Source organism: Eriocheir sinensis, chromosome 5 (genome assembly GCF_024679095.1).
Source record: "Eriocheir sinensis breed Jianghai 21 chromosome 5, ASM2467909v1, whole genome shotgun sequence".
Classification (NCBI taxonomy): domain Eukaryota; kingdom Metazoa; phylum Arthropoda; class Malacostraca; order Decapoda; family Varunidae; genus Eriocheir; species Eriocheir sinensis.
In genome coordinates this window covers 26,076,598-26,091,558 of record NC_066513.1, presented here as the reverse complement: position 1 = coordinate 26,091,558, position 14,961 = coordinate 26,076,598, and the positions used below count along the sequence as shown (strand labels likewise).

The following is a 14,961-nucleotide window of genomic DNA, read 5'->3' as shown; positions in this document are numbered from 1 at the left end:
ATACCATGTTTTATTTTTGCTACATATTCTTTGTCCCTTCGTTTCTTTCCTCTCCTGTTTCCTCTCCTATAATGCGATTCATCATCATTATTTCGCTTTTACTTAGATTATCTGCTGTATCTATTCGACGTATTGCATTTTACTGACTATTTCTAAACGATAATACGACTAATAAAAGCTTAATATTTGACTCTTTTTAACTTTCTATCTTTCTTTCTCTCTCTCTCTCTCTCTCTCTCTCTCTCTCTCTCTCTCTCTCTCATCCTCTTTCCCTTTAAATTTTTCATTTTCACTTTCTATTTCTATTTCTTTCACTTTCTCTTTCAATTTCTCTCTCTCTCATCCTCTTTCCAATTTACTTTTTCCCTTTCATTTTCTATTTCTATTTCTCTCTCACTTTTACTTTCTCTCTCTCTCTCTCTCTCTCTCTCTCTCTCTCAAGCTACCTGAGAGTACACGGCTGTCCCTAAACACACCTGGACTGCATAAAACACCTGCTTATCGTGAGCTGGGATTATCCGACCCTAATTACCCGATATTATGTCGGCCAAACGGATTATCTCTCTCTCTCTCTCTCTCTCTCTCTCTCTCTCTCTCTCTCATTATACGCACAATCTCTTTATGAATGTGGTTTAATGTGAAAGGTAGGACTGAAATGCGTTAAGAGAAACATATTACTCGAAAATCCTTTAGAAATATAACTTAAAACTCAACTCAAAATGTAAATCAACTGAAGGTTATACTCAGAATGTAACTCAAATAAAAATGTAACTCAAAATGCAACTCAGCACCACAACACTGCAAGATTATGAAGGCGTGGTTGTGATGTGTTTCAATGCTTTTGTTCGCCTACCTGTTATTTTTTCCGTTCTTCCAAGTTCTCCAAGTGTTCAGCATTATCAAAAACAAACACTGAGGGTCACGTATGCTTTAAACACTTGAATTACTAGAAAAAGCTTATATATCCGTATGGGAAACCTATTTACACTTTTCTTTCTCTCTCTGTCTATCTACCTGTCTGTTTGTCTGTCAATGTGTGCGAGGATATTGGGTCTCCCTCCCGCTATTCACTATTTTCTTTTTATTTCTATCTATCTATCTATCTGTGTGTGACTGTCAGTATGAACGTGAATGCTGGGTGTTTCTCTCCTACTTCCTTTCCCTCCCTCTCTCTCTCCCTTTCACACACATATGCACACATACACACACTCTCTCTCGGGGTGGGCAGGGAAGGGGCGGGCCAATTGATGGACTGGCTTACAACTGACGCGAGCTGCCAAGGGGGGAAGGAGGGTAATGGAGACGAAGAGAAAGAGAGGCGGCGAAATAAATTAATGCAAGGGGGAGGGAGGAACACCAAAAGTTAAGAGTGAAGCAGCAATTCAGTTATGTCGGCGGCGGAAATATACGACGACGGAAGCTGAAGATGATGACGGTGATGGTGGGGGTGCAAAGTAGATGGATGAGGGTACAAGGGGAGTGTGTTCAAGATCCATACATGGTTTCATCTTTCCTTTCCATACTCTTTTTGTCAACTTTCTCCTTTTTGTAGTAGCGGTAAGCAGCGAGTTTTCTCATTCTTTTCTTCTGCTTTTCGTCCATTATTTTACTACGACTTGATCTTGAGTGTGATATGGAGGAGAGGGAGGAGAACGAGTAGGAGGAAGCTTGTGATGAGGATGGTGGAGGATGGCGAAGAGGGAATACCAAGGGAGCGTAACACATGAATGATAAATGAGAGGAAAGTGAGGAATAGGAACGCAGGAAAGAGACGAAAGGAAATCGAATGTTAACGTGAAAAGGGAAGACTTCGAAATCATGGGAGAAAGAAAATTTGTGAAACGGAATGAAGTAAAGAGGAAAAAATTGCAATGATATAAAATTAGAGTTCGGATGACAATAAAGATAATAACCAATAATAACGTGAAAAGGGAAGACTTCGAAATCATGGGAGAAAGAAAATTAATGAAACGGAATAAAGTAAAGAGGAAAAAATTGCAATGATATAAAATTAGAGTTCGGGGGACAATAAAGAGTAGAGGCATCCAGTGTTAAAAAAAAAGAAACAGTAGCAAAAACACTAATCAGTCTCATAGCAACGAAGGCAATAGAAGTGAAAAAAAGAATTGAAAAAATAAATAATCACTAAAGCGAGAAAAAAATAGAACCGAGTGCAGAAAAGAGCAAAAGTATAGATTGATAAAATACGACTTCGGAGGACGGGAGTGAGCAATTTTTTTTTTTTTACAGTAAAGGAAGAAGCTAGAGGGCAAATAAATAATAACAATGAGAAATAGAGGCCCTCTAATCGCTGCCCATATAAAAAAAAGGAGTTCAGAAGAGTGGCCAACAGAGAGGTCAAGGTCAGGAGTAAAAACAATGTAAACAAGAAATACCAAAGAAAATATCATAATGTCTGGTCCTCTTTGGCTCATGATAATGCTTTGACTAACGACAACCGCAAACTAGGAACAAGGAACACGTATATCATGATAGGAATTCTCAGACGCTTCCGCCTCTCACCTGAACTATTTACAAAGGTCGATAGGAGATTAATCGGGTTCTCATGAGTGCTTTTTCACGCTCATGGTACAGAGGCTTTGTCAAACAACCACCAGGGCCATAAAACTAACACCGGAAATGTTCACAACGCCTACGAAAGCCTTGTCAAATGTGTGTCTTTGGGGGGAGAAATGTTTAAGAATGTTTACGTCACATCGTCTACATAACATCAAGGAGTGACAGATATCTCCTCTTCCCTAACAGATTCAACTTTACCTCTACAACAGCGACCTCTACGCCAACTTCACCCATGCCCTCGACAAGCCCAACGGAATCCTGGGCGTGGCTGTCCTCCTGAAGGTAAGCCACACCTGTCCAACACTCTGTTAGTTTACCTGCCGGAGCTAAACAGCACATACCACTACATTGAGTTAGACTGTTTGTGCTACTTCGTGAATTTATATTGTACCTCTTTATTTCCTACTTCCCTTTCGATATTTCTCTCATTTCCCTCGATTTCAATTTCCTCTTCCATTCGTTTATTCTCTCTCTCCTTTCTTTAATATCTCCTTTTACCTATTGGAACTGTTTTCCTACACCCACTAAGTCTCCTTGCAATAATAGCACATATCAAACAACTGCCCTTGCCCTTGCCTTTGCCCTCGAGCTGTGTCCTCTGTTGTAAAAAAAAAAAATGTACTCTTTTTATTGCCCTTGAGCCGTGTCCTCTGATGTAAAAAAAACAACTTCCTGCTAATACACGCTACTGCTCTCCCTCTATTCATTCTAACAAACACTGAAGATAAATTAGCTAGAGCGGAGGGGGTGGCTATAAGTGCTCAGCGTTCATCGTTACATATATGCATGAACCAATGTATATAGTTTCCGATGCTCCTCCTCTCTCCCCGTCACTTTTCTTTCCCTCTCTCACAAGTTCAACCATTCGTTCCTTCCCTTCCACCCCTCCCTTCCTCTCCACTACCGTATCTTTCCCGCCCACATTTCCATTTATCTATTTGTGTTCGTATTCATGAAGTCACCGTTCCATATATTTGCCTTTCAAGCTGTCTATCCAACTATATATTTATCTGAGTCCCAATGGAAGGGCTCACAAAGCCTAGAGATGGAGGAAGAGGGAGAAAGGAGGAGAGGAGGAAAGTAAGAGGATACGAAGGAGGAAAAAGAGGTTTGGAGTAAAGAGAGGAAGGGAAAGAGAGGAAAGGATGAAGAAGTGAGAGGAGGGAAGATGGAGAAGAGAAGAGGGAGGTGAAAAAGAAACGAAAGAGGAATAGGAAATGAAAGATGAAAAATAGCAAGATAGAGAAAGGAAAAGGAAATAGAAAAACGAGATGCAGATAAAATAAAGGAGACGACTAGAGAGAGAGAGAAGAAAGGGGAAGAGAAGGAAATAAGGAAAGGAAGGATTAACAAGAGAAAGAGAGGAAATATGTGAAAAGGCGATAAGAAGAAAAAAATGAAGATACGAGAGGAAGAGGAGGAGATGAAGGAAGGAATGAAGGAATGAGATAAAGAGAGAATATGCAAAGGAGTGGAGGAAGGAAAGGAGGAGGAAGAAGATAAGACCGGTATGAGGAAGCGAGGGAAGGAGGGAGGGTGAAGGCAAATCTCAGGGATACAGAATATACCTTTTTTTGACAAAGCGAAACCAGACTCCTCGCTACCTGTATCTTTCTCTCCCTCCCAGGTGGGCTGGCGACCCAACCCCGTGTTGAAGATTTGGATGGACCACATTCACATGGTTCCACATCGAGGTAAGTTCGCATGTTCTTTTCTATTTCGACCTTTTATTCACCTTCACCTGTACCTTCCGACCTTTTGTTCACCTGTCCTTTTTTCCCTTTTATTTACCTTTACCTGTCCCTTTTCATATCAACCTTTTATTCACCTGTTATAAATTTTAGGCTTTCTCACCTGTTAATTATATTTTCACCTATTCTGTACATATTCGACTGCAACTTTTCTACAACTACTTCTACTATACTACTACTTTAACTACTACTACTCCTACTACTACTACCACTAATAATACTAATACTAATAATAAAAATACCACTACTACTACTACTGTTACTAACACTCTTACTGCTACTGAAATTACCATAACTATTACTATTTATATTCTTATTAAAATTACTACTACTATTTCTACTACAACTACTACTACTACTACTACTACTACTACCACAATGAAAACGCTCACAATGGTATATATCTCTTTCATTATCATCTTTAGCAGGTTATCTATCCTCCCTTTCCCTCATCTGTATCTCGCCACATTTGTATATTTTCTCTCTTCCTTTGATCCTCTTAATTCCTCGTTGCTTCCCGTCATCCATCAGTAGTCCGGGTCATCTGTATTCACCCCTTTTCACCCCCTTCCTCCTCACCCCTTCACCCCATCCCGTCACCTCCTGTCCTTCCTTTCCGTTCTTGCCTTTTCATCTCGCGCCATGCAGTCCAGCTTCATCCCTTTTCCCTCCCCTTTTCACCTCCTTTTTCATCCGTTTCACCCCCTTTAAACACCTTTTCACCCCCTTTTCACACATCTTCATACCTTTTTAGACCTGTTCACCTCTTCACACCATTGTCACCCCTTTTCATACCCTTTTCACACCTTTTTCAACACTTTTAACACCTTTTCCACCTCTTTTCACCCCTTTTCGCTTCTTTTCACAGATTTCCACACCTTTTTCACCCCCTTTTCAGCTCCTTGTCACACCTTTTCAGCTCCTGTTCACACCCTTTACTGACCTTCTTCACCTCTTTTCAAACCTTTTCAGCTCCTTTTCAGCTCCTTTTCACCTCTGTTCATTCCTTTTCACTTCCTTCCACCTCCTCCTCCCATGCACTCTTTCACCTCTCCTCCTCTTCCTCTTTCCTCTTTCCTCTTTGCTCCTGCCCTTTCAGCCCGCGCCATGCAGCCTCGCTTTTCACTATTTTGCTTTCCATTCCTCTTACTTTCTCTCTCTTAATCTGTATTTAGTGACGCGCTTCATCTTTTGATCAACGCCTCTTCTCTCTCTCTCTCTCTCTCTCTCTCTCTCTCTCTCTCTCTCTCTTGAACGTGACTCTCTTACGACTACTATTTCACTTTTTTTCTCTCCTTTCGTAAGATAAATTCTAGGCCAATCATCTCCATTTTACTCGCTTAACAGTGAGGAGCGAAACAGCCAATGAAAAGCCGCGCCGCTGAAGAGACGAAAAAAAGACTTAAGGAGAAGGGAAGAAAGGAGGAATGGAGGTAATGGGCGGAGAGAGGAGGAAAGGAGAAGGAGGGGTGAAGGAAGGAAAAAAGGAAGAGAGAGATGGAAGGAGGGAGAAGGAGGTAAAGAAGCTAAATGAATGCATTAATTAATGAATGAAGGAAGGAAGGAAGAAAAAGGAAGGAGAGAAGGAAGAATAAAGAAGATAGGAAAGGATAGAGTTGACGAAATCGAGAAAAAGAAACAGACAAACAGACATGTAAAGATAGATAGATATAGTAATGAAGAGGAAGGTGAAATAGACAAGTAAGAAGGAGCAAAGATGGTGAATAAGCAAAAACAACAGATAACGAAAGGAGGGAATGAACGAAAATGAGAGGGTGAAGAAATTAAGGCGCCAAGCAATATGGAAGACGAAATTGAAGAGCAGAACGCATGAAGAGAGAAAGAAAAGAGAAAGCAGGAGAGGTCAGAAAGAAGGAAGGGGAGGAGATAAATTAGCTGTGATGAATAAAGAGAAAGGGGAGAGGTTAAGAAATGAGAGAAGGGTGTAATGAAAGGAAGAGAGGAGAAGGCGAGGGAAGGAGAGAATAGAGGAGAGAAACGAGAAAGTAGGAAGGGAAGATGATGAAAGAGGATGATTAGGGAAAAGAGGAGAAGACGAGAATAGAGAGAGAACGAGGAAGAAGGGAGTAAGAGGAGATGATGAAAAAGGGTGAGCAAGGAAAGGAAAATAGGGGAAGTACGAAAGGAGTTAGACAAGACGACATAATAAACGCCAGAATAGGAGAAGATAGGAAAAGAAAAGTTAGATAGAAAGATAAACAGTAAAATAAACCATGAGAAAAAGGAGAGGAAAAAGGACGAGGAATACGGAAGTGAAAAGAGAGATAAAGAGAGAGTAAAAGGAAAACAGAAAACAAAACAAAAGAAAGTCAAAAGCCAAATAAGGAAAGAAGTGGAAAAAAAATGAATAAAAAATGAAACTCAGATAAAAGCCAAAATCACTGAACCGGAAAACGCATTCAAAAAAGGAATAAAATACAGAAAAAAAAAGAAAAATACAGCAGAAGCGAACGGGAGGCGCAAAAGAAATTCAGAAAAGAAAGAAAAAAAAGATCAGAAGAGGAAAGAAAGATCAAGGAAAAAAAGAGAGGACAGGAAACCGTAATTGAAACAGAGAGAGAGAGAGAGAGAGAGAGAGAGAGAGAGAGAGAGAGAGAGAGAGAGAGAGAGAGAGAGAGAGAGAGAGAGAGAGAGAGAGAGCGTGAAAATAGACAAAGAAATAGAGAGAAAAAAAGAAGAAAGAAAATGAGAAAATGAGAAAGGGAAAAGAAAAAGATTAAAAGAAAGAGAAAGAAAAACACGAGAGAAAGAGGAGGATAAATTTACAAAATGAGAGAGAACTAGAGAAAAAAAGAGCGAAACTGAAAGAGAGAGAGAGAGAGAGAGAGAGAGAGAGAGAGAGAGAGAGAGAGAGAGAGAGAGAGAGAGAGAGAGAGAGACTCCCATTGGAAATTAATTACATGTACTTTTCTCTCCTTTCCTTCACCAGTTTGTCTTTCTGCAACGCTCTATCACGAGACGCGGCTCTTCACCAGTCTCCTCTACACAAATTTTAACTCTCTCCCTCCTCAACTAGAAAAACCTTAACGTAGAAGAGAGATTGGATGACCCCCACACGACACACCTCTCTTCCTGCTCTTCTCTTCTCCTCTCCTCTTCCTCTTCCTCTTTCTCTTCTCAAACGGGGTCTTCTTTTAGTGTATTTGATTCGTTTTAGTGTTCGTTTAATTGTCTTCAGTTTACCGTGCTTGAAAAAGGGATATTGTAAGTCGTAGACTGAAGCTTTCGTTACGTGAAATGTTAATTGTTCTCTAAAGGGGTCTTGTTCTCTCTCTCTCTCTCTCTCTCTCTCTCTCTCTCTCTCTCTCTCTCTCTCTCTCTCTCTCTCTGGCCTTTCTCCTCCATTACCTCCATCAGCTTTTCCTTAACTATTCATACTCTTCTTTCCAACAAATCTGCACCTCCTCCTCCTCCTTCTGCTCCTCCTTCTCCTCCTCAAAGACTACGATGGATTTACCTTCAAGCGCTGTTGTGGACTCCGGGCGAGGCGTTCCCTTAGAGTTCAGACAAGAGTGCGGGAAAGTCTTGAGGAGGAGATATCAGCTGGGCGCCTCACCTTTCTCCCTTTCGGCGCCTAGATGCTGGAATGAAAGAGAAAGGGAGTTAGGATTGCGCGGGTGGAAGAAGAGGAGAGAGAGAAGTGTATGAGAGAGAGGAGGAGGTAGGGAGTGAGGGAGGGAGAGGAAGAAGGAAGTCTGGGAGGTAGAGAATGAGGTATGACAAGTGGAAGGGAGCGAAGTATATAGGAAGAAAAGTAGAGAGAAGTAGGTAAAATTAATAGGAGGAAGAGAGGGACGTAGGAAGAGTGAGAGAGAGAGAGAGAAGAAGGTAGAAAGGGAGAGAATGAGATAGAAAGGCAGGGAAGAAAGGGAAGTGGAAAGAATAGGAGGAAGAGCGGGAGGCAGAAAACATGAGGGGTAGAGGAAGAAAGGGAGATAAAAACTTAAAATAATGAAAGGAAGAAATGAATGTAGAAAGAGCTGGTGGGAGAAAATGAAGGAAAGAAAGAAGTTAAAAGAGTAGGAGGAAGAGAGAATGAGATAAGAAGGATAGGTTGGAGGAGGATGAGATGGAGGGAACGAAGGAGGCAGGAGAGAGAGAAGGAAGGGAGGAAAGGTCTGGGAGTGGGAGGGAAACATCTTGACATCACAGAGACGCTGAACAAACACACAAACACGCTGCTAACCGCTCGAGCACTTTCGCCTCTCTTTGAAGACGCACCCCGACCATTCCCGACCACCCCCGACCATCCTGTCCCCCCGCCCCGACCATGATCCTGTGTGGCTGGGTATTAGTTTCTTTTTGTTTCACCACCTTGCCTCATCATGCTGCTTCTTCTTATTCATTCATTCATTCATTCGTTCATTCGTTTCCTCTTTGGTGTTTATTTGGGATGTGAATATTGTATGCTGTGACGTTTTGGTAAGGTTACGAGTTTTTATATAAGTATGTGCTGATTTTTCTCTGTTTGTTTGTCTGTTTTTTTTTCTGTCTGTCTGTTTTTTGTCTTGGTCTGTGTTTTCCTGTCTATTTTTTTCTTTTATCTGTATTTTACTGTTTGTATTCCTGTCTGGGTTTTTTTCTGTTTATTGTCCTGTCTTTTTTTGTTTTCCTGTCCGTCTCTGTTTTCCTGTCTGTCCTTCTGTTTATTTTCTTGTCTGTCTATCTTTGTTGTTCTTCCTATTTCTCTTGTCTATTTTTCTGTGTCTCTTTGTCTGTCTGTCTGTCTGCGTGGGTCTGCCTTCATATCTCTCCCTCCCTCTTTGTGATTTCTCTTCCCCATTTTAATTTGGGAAAGAGCTGTCGGGGTCTAAAATGAAACTCCATCCCTTTCCCTTAATCTTACGTCTTAATGCCATGTAAGGTAATGAGATGAAGAATAAAAAATAATAATCTTTAAAACAAGCTCAACATACCTTCAGGCCACCCCATCATCCTTCCTTTCCCTAATCATATACATTGAAGACGAAAATAATATAATAATACGGACAGAAAAATAAAGAAAAACGTAAAAGGCCAGACTCTTATCATAATTTAATTTCGGTGGTCGTGTAGCCTCGCATTTTCTATACTTTTGTTTACGTGGAGTTCGAGGCTGGTTAAATCTTTTTCTGTTCCGCGTCGGGTTCCCTCGGGGGTCACGCGGCTTGCTGGGCTTCCTCGTATTCCTCGTCCTAAGACCTCGGAGTACCATTTCTGCGTCTCATAACCCGTGAATGCCGCGCCGCCGCCCCTCACAACTTGGGTATTCCAGGAACCAAGAATCCTCGTACCTACTTCACCGTTCCCGACGACACAAAGCCTCCTTCCCACCCTTGTTTTGTATTCCACTGTAGACTGAAGACTCCCGTTTCCAGGACGTGTTCATAGATGTCGCGTAATGAAGCTCCGCCCCCTTTGCGTAGAAACCGGGTATTAGCTTTTATAATCGTACGTGGTTTGGGGAGTTCATGTCTAAACCTCGGAATGATAAGAGCAAAAACTAGCAATAATAATCAGGTAGAAAGGGTAGATGGGAGGGAGAGGGAAGGTAAGAAGGACAGAAGGAGAAGATGGTTGGAATACAAGAATGTCATCACAGCTAACAACTAAATCAACAAGAAATGAGGAAAATAAAAAGGACAACACCATCTCCATACATAAAACTACCACTAACACCACCACCAAAATCACCACCATCACCATCACCACCAACAACAGCAACACCAAAATACAACAGTTATACATCACATCTAACAACTAAGTCAACAAAAAAACAAGGACAATAAGAAGAACAATACCATCTCCATGAACACCACAACCAACACCAATTCCACCACCACTAACACCACCATAATCACCACCATCAACCACTACCACCACCATCAACCACCACCACCAGCGATGACGACCAAAACATCAACACTAAAAAAACGCTAAACCTTCATCAACGCAACATTAATTACGAGCGGACCGTTCTCTTCATTGCCGCTCATTAACCTGTGACACCCGACAGGTAATTGGAAGTTGAAAAGTGACAAGACAGGTCATTAAGTTTAGATTAATTAGCATATTCAATTCGCCGTCATCGTCTTTGACAGGACAAACAACAACAACAACAACAACAACAGCAACAACAGCAGCGTGAGTCGTGACCTCCAGAACGGTCGCACATTATAAACTTTTCGCTTTCAACTAAAACAATTTGATATTCACTCGACCTGAAGACTCACGAAGAAGCACAAAAGGAACGCCCAGACACTACCTACTATCTCTAGTTTATCTCTCGTTTTTAGTCTTCTTAATCTGGTTTATGATTCACTTATACTCATCGTCGCACACTATGAATTCTATATATATATATATTATCGTTCATTTTACGTTCATCATCTCACTTGAAAAAGGAAAACCATGAAACGAAAACCCTAAAATCTATGAACAATCCCTAACCTAACGTAACCTAACCTAACTTCCCTTCATTTCCTTTACATCCATCATTTATCTATATTATTTCAATGTTTCAGAGTCATTTCAACATCTCGCAAATGCATAATGAGTCTCGAAGACCTTACAAACAATCCCTTTAACCTAATCTAACCTAACTGTCCTTCATTTCCCTAACAGCAATCATCTCCATTTTATTTCAGTATTTCAGAGTCAATTCATCACTTTATCAACACACAAATGCATAATGAAAGCCCAAGAACCTACGGACAATCCTTTATTTCCTTTTCATTCCCTTTACGGTGATCAACGCTATATTCCATTTCCATATTTCAGAGTCATTTCATCATTTTATCAACACAAATGCATATGGAACAACATTTAGCTAAATTAACTCGAATCCTATAAACGAGGAATCCATTACCACTTAGTCCGTTCTGATCTCACCCAACAGGAAAGTCCACGATGATCCCCTTTGTCCCTATCCGAGAGCTGTTCACCTCGCCTCTGTACCTCACCTACGAAGGATCCCTCACTGAGCCGCCGTGCGAGGAGACGGTCACCTGGGTCATCCTGAACAAGCCCGGCTACATCACGGCAGATCAGGTGAGGGAGTGTTCGGAAAGGAGTGAAATGAAGAACGGCTGGGTAATAGATGGAGAGGTGAAGAGGTGTTTGTAAGAATGATCGGACAGGCTTGAAAGGAAGAACGTATGGATAAAAGGTGAATTTGGTGAAGAAAAACTGGCGATAAGAGTGTTTGGAAAGGTGTGACAGGGAGAACAGGTAGATATAAAAGTATTAGAGGTGAAGGTGTGCATGCAAGAGTGTTCGGATAGTTGTGAAAAGACCAGGTAAAAAAGTAATGTAATGGGTGAAGGGTAAGAGGTAAGGGTGAGAGGTAAGAGGTAAGGGAACAAGTATGAAAGGAAGAATAGATGGATAAAAGGTATAGTGAATGGGTGAAGGGGTGAATGCAAGGGTGAATCTAAATATGCATGACGGAGGTGAAAGCTCGGGGAGTATCTAAAAATGTGACACTTGAAGCGAGAACGAGTGATTGGAAAAGGTATAGGTCAAGTGTCGAAGAGCTGGGCCAGTGTGAAATGTGAAATACGAAGCTTGAAAGTTAAAATGAGAACTGAGAGTGTGTAGAATTGTGTGAAAGTGAATTTAGGGTTACAGATGATTAAAATATCTAAAAATCAACCCAATGTCGGAAAGCTGGGACATTAGTGAAGTTTAAAATGCGATGCTTGAAGTTAAAATCATTGCTGAAAGTGCGTAGAATTCTGTAAGAGTAAATTTAGAAGTAGTAATTGAAGTTTGAAATGCGATGCTTGAAGTTAAAATCACTGCTGAAGGTGCGTAGAACTCTGTTAGGAGTAGATTTAGAAGTAGGTAATTGAAGATATGTTTCATTAGTGGGTGAAATATATGGTAATGAACGATTGGTTGCGTTTCTGAAGACCTTGTGGATGTGAATTTAGGTATAAGAACATCATAAGAAAACAAACAGGGAAGATAAACTTAGGAGAGAAAAAACAGACAGAAAAAAACACGTACTGGACCCATTCTCATCCAGGCCTCAAAAATACGAGAAACACTCCGCGTACCTAAGCCTTCTCGTCCATTCGAAACAAAAAATGAGAAGAACATTTTTCCGGTTCACGATACACGCCCGGCAACATGATTTCCCTCGGAGCAAGAAAATAAAACAAGAGCAGAGAGACGCGGGACGAAAAGAATCAGAAAATGAGAGGGAGAGAAGTATGTGTGTTGGCGAAAGAAAACAGAACCTTCCTTATGGCGAAGGATAGCAGGTCTTCGTGTCCCATTTCAGAGGGACAGAGAATAAAGCACACACTGACCGAAAGCAATCCTGAAGTGAGAGGAAAGGTATATATAGAGATTATAGACAAACGAAACAAACAAAGCAGAATCTTCCTTATACGGCAGCGGGAGAAAAAGATGGCGAAGGATAGCAGGTCTTCCTTTCCCACTTACGAAAGACAGAGAATAAAGCACACACTGACCGAAAGCAATCCCAAAGTGAGAGGAAACGTATATAAAGACAAACGAAACAAACCCTTATACGGCAGCGGAATAAAAAGGCGGTGGCGAAGGATAGCTGATATTCGTTTCCCATCTCAAAAAGACAGAAAATAAAACACACACTGGTCGAAAGGAATCCCGAAATGAGAGGAAACAAGTATGTAGACAAAACAAAAGAGAATTTCCATATACGGCAGAGGAATGAAAAGGAGGTGGCAAAGGATATCAGATCTTCATAGGATAGCAGGTCTTAGGATAGCTGGTTTTTATAGGATAGCAGGTCTTCGTAGGATAACAAGTCTTCATAGGATAACAAGTCTTCGTAGGATAACAGGTCTTCGTAGGATAACAAATCTTCGTAGGATAGTTCGTCTTCGTAGGATAACCGGTCTTCACAGGATAGCAGGTCTCCGTATTCCACACTTCCCCTTCGTCAAAAAGGATTGGAAATGCCACGCGAGTCTGACGGCAGGAAAATTACGCTGCCCAAAGGATGAGGTATATTGTCCGTCCCGAGGGAAATAAAACGCCAGTCAGGGATGAAGGAAAGTACTCCGTGGGGCGAGGAGGAACCGAGAATCACCTCCGCGTGCTGAAATTATAGCTTGGACAGGTGTTTAATGAGTGTGATGGCAGGTGTGAGTGTGTGGGAAGTGGAAAGGAGGGGAGAGGACTGAGAGGTTTAATGGGAAAGGAAATAAGTTTGAGGTTTTAGAAGGACTAGAAGAGGATTTATAACTATCAGCGAAAAGGATGAACAGTAAGGACTAAAAGAGAAGACTAACAGATAATTTAAGGTAAAGGAAATAAGTTTGAGGTTTTAGAAGGATTACCAAAAGACTTATGACTAACAGAGAAAAGGATTAGCAGAGAGAAGAATTAACAAAGAGGACTAACAGAGAACTTAAGGCCAAGGAAATGGTTTTGAGGTTCTAGAAGGGGAATTAAATACGGTATAAAAATTGATGTGGTTAAAATAGGTCGCTGTGAGGTGCAGTTTTGGGTGAGTGAGCTTGACTGGCAGGTGAACGGAGTAGAGGCGACAGGCAGCGAAACAATAGTGTCGGGGGGAGCAAATCGGGTTTTGAGCGGACACGACAGGCGTTCAGACGTAGAAAGAAGAATAAAGAAAAGCAAGACAGAAGAGAAAAACGAACTACTGGTTGATGGAGAAGAGATTTATACAGAGAAGGAAAACAAAACAAGTGAACACCGAAAATTAAACATGACAGGCGTTCAGACGTAGAAATAAGAATAAAGAAAAACAAGAATGAAAAGAAAAACGAACTACTGGTTGATGGAGGGGAGATTTATACTGAAAAGGAAAACAAAACAAGTGGACACCGAGAAATTAAATAAAAAGTAAGAGTATAATTGAAGGGTGACTATAGCAGAATTGACACGCTTAGGGGATTGAAAATAAAGATAGGCTAGGATAAATCAAGCACGAGATATATACTGAGAAGGAAAACCAAACCAAATATACACCGAAAAATTAAACAATAGGTAAAAGTACAATTCAAGGGTGACTGAAGGAGACCTGACACGTTTAGGGGATAGAAAAATACAACTGTTAAAAAGTAAATTTCATCCAGTGAGTGAAATCGGACTGAGAAAAAGTGAAAAAGAAAAACAAAGGCAGAAAAAAGAATACAAGACACAGAAAAAGTTCCAGTTAGAGTCCAACAGCAAGGTAACGGAGGCGAGATCGAAAGGTACACGGGGCGGTAATTACAGGTGTGTCTTTTCAGCTGTGGCACCTGCAGTCCCTGAGGCGAGGAACCCACGGCCAGACCCTCCCCGTGACAGGCAACTTCAGACCACTCCAGCCTCTTCACACGCGGGCCATCCGAACCAACATACCTCCCTACTCCCTTGTAAGTGTTGCCAGGAGTGAGACTGAGTGTGTGACGGGGCGGAGGAGAAAGTGTAAGTGTGTGAGTGAATGAGTAACAGTGTGAGAGTGAATGAGTGAGAGTGTGTGTGATTCATTGAGGGGGTGAGTGAGTGAGGGAGGGAGTGTGTTAGAGAGAAAGAAAGTGAGTGAGTGAGTTAGTGTGCGTGAGAAAGGTGCACTTATGTAATTAAAAGTCATGTAGAAATTATATGTAAGCTAAATTAAACAGAACAA

At 41.3% G+C, this 14,961-nt stretch overlaps 1 protein-coding gene across 3 annotated transcripts in view; it reads left to right on the top strand.

Annotated features, from left to right (window-relative positions):
- LOC126985699 (carbonic anhydrase-related protein 10-like) overlaps positions 1-14,961 on the top strand; it is a 148,618-nt gene that overhangs the window by 110,674 nt on the left and 22,983 nt on the right. For all 3 annotated transcript variants that reach the window (XM_050840874.1, XM_050840864.1, XM_050840855.1), the window contains 4 exons: positions 2,767-2,862; positions 4,208-4,274; positions 11,230-11,381; positions 14,582-14,707. In XM_050840874.1, the coding sequence (XP_050696831.1) occupies positions 2,767-2,862; positions 4,208-4,274; positions 11,230-11,381; positions 14,582-14,707 (441 nt within the window). The remainder of the gene's footprint in view (positions 1-2,766; positions 2,863-4,207; positions 4,275-11,229; positions 11,382-14,581; positions 14,708-14,961) is intronic.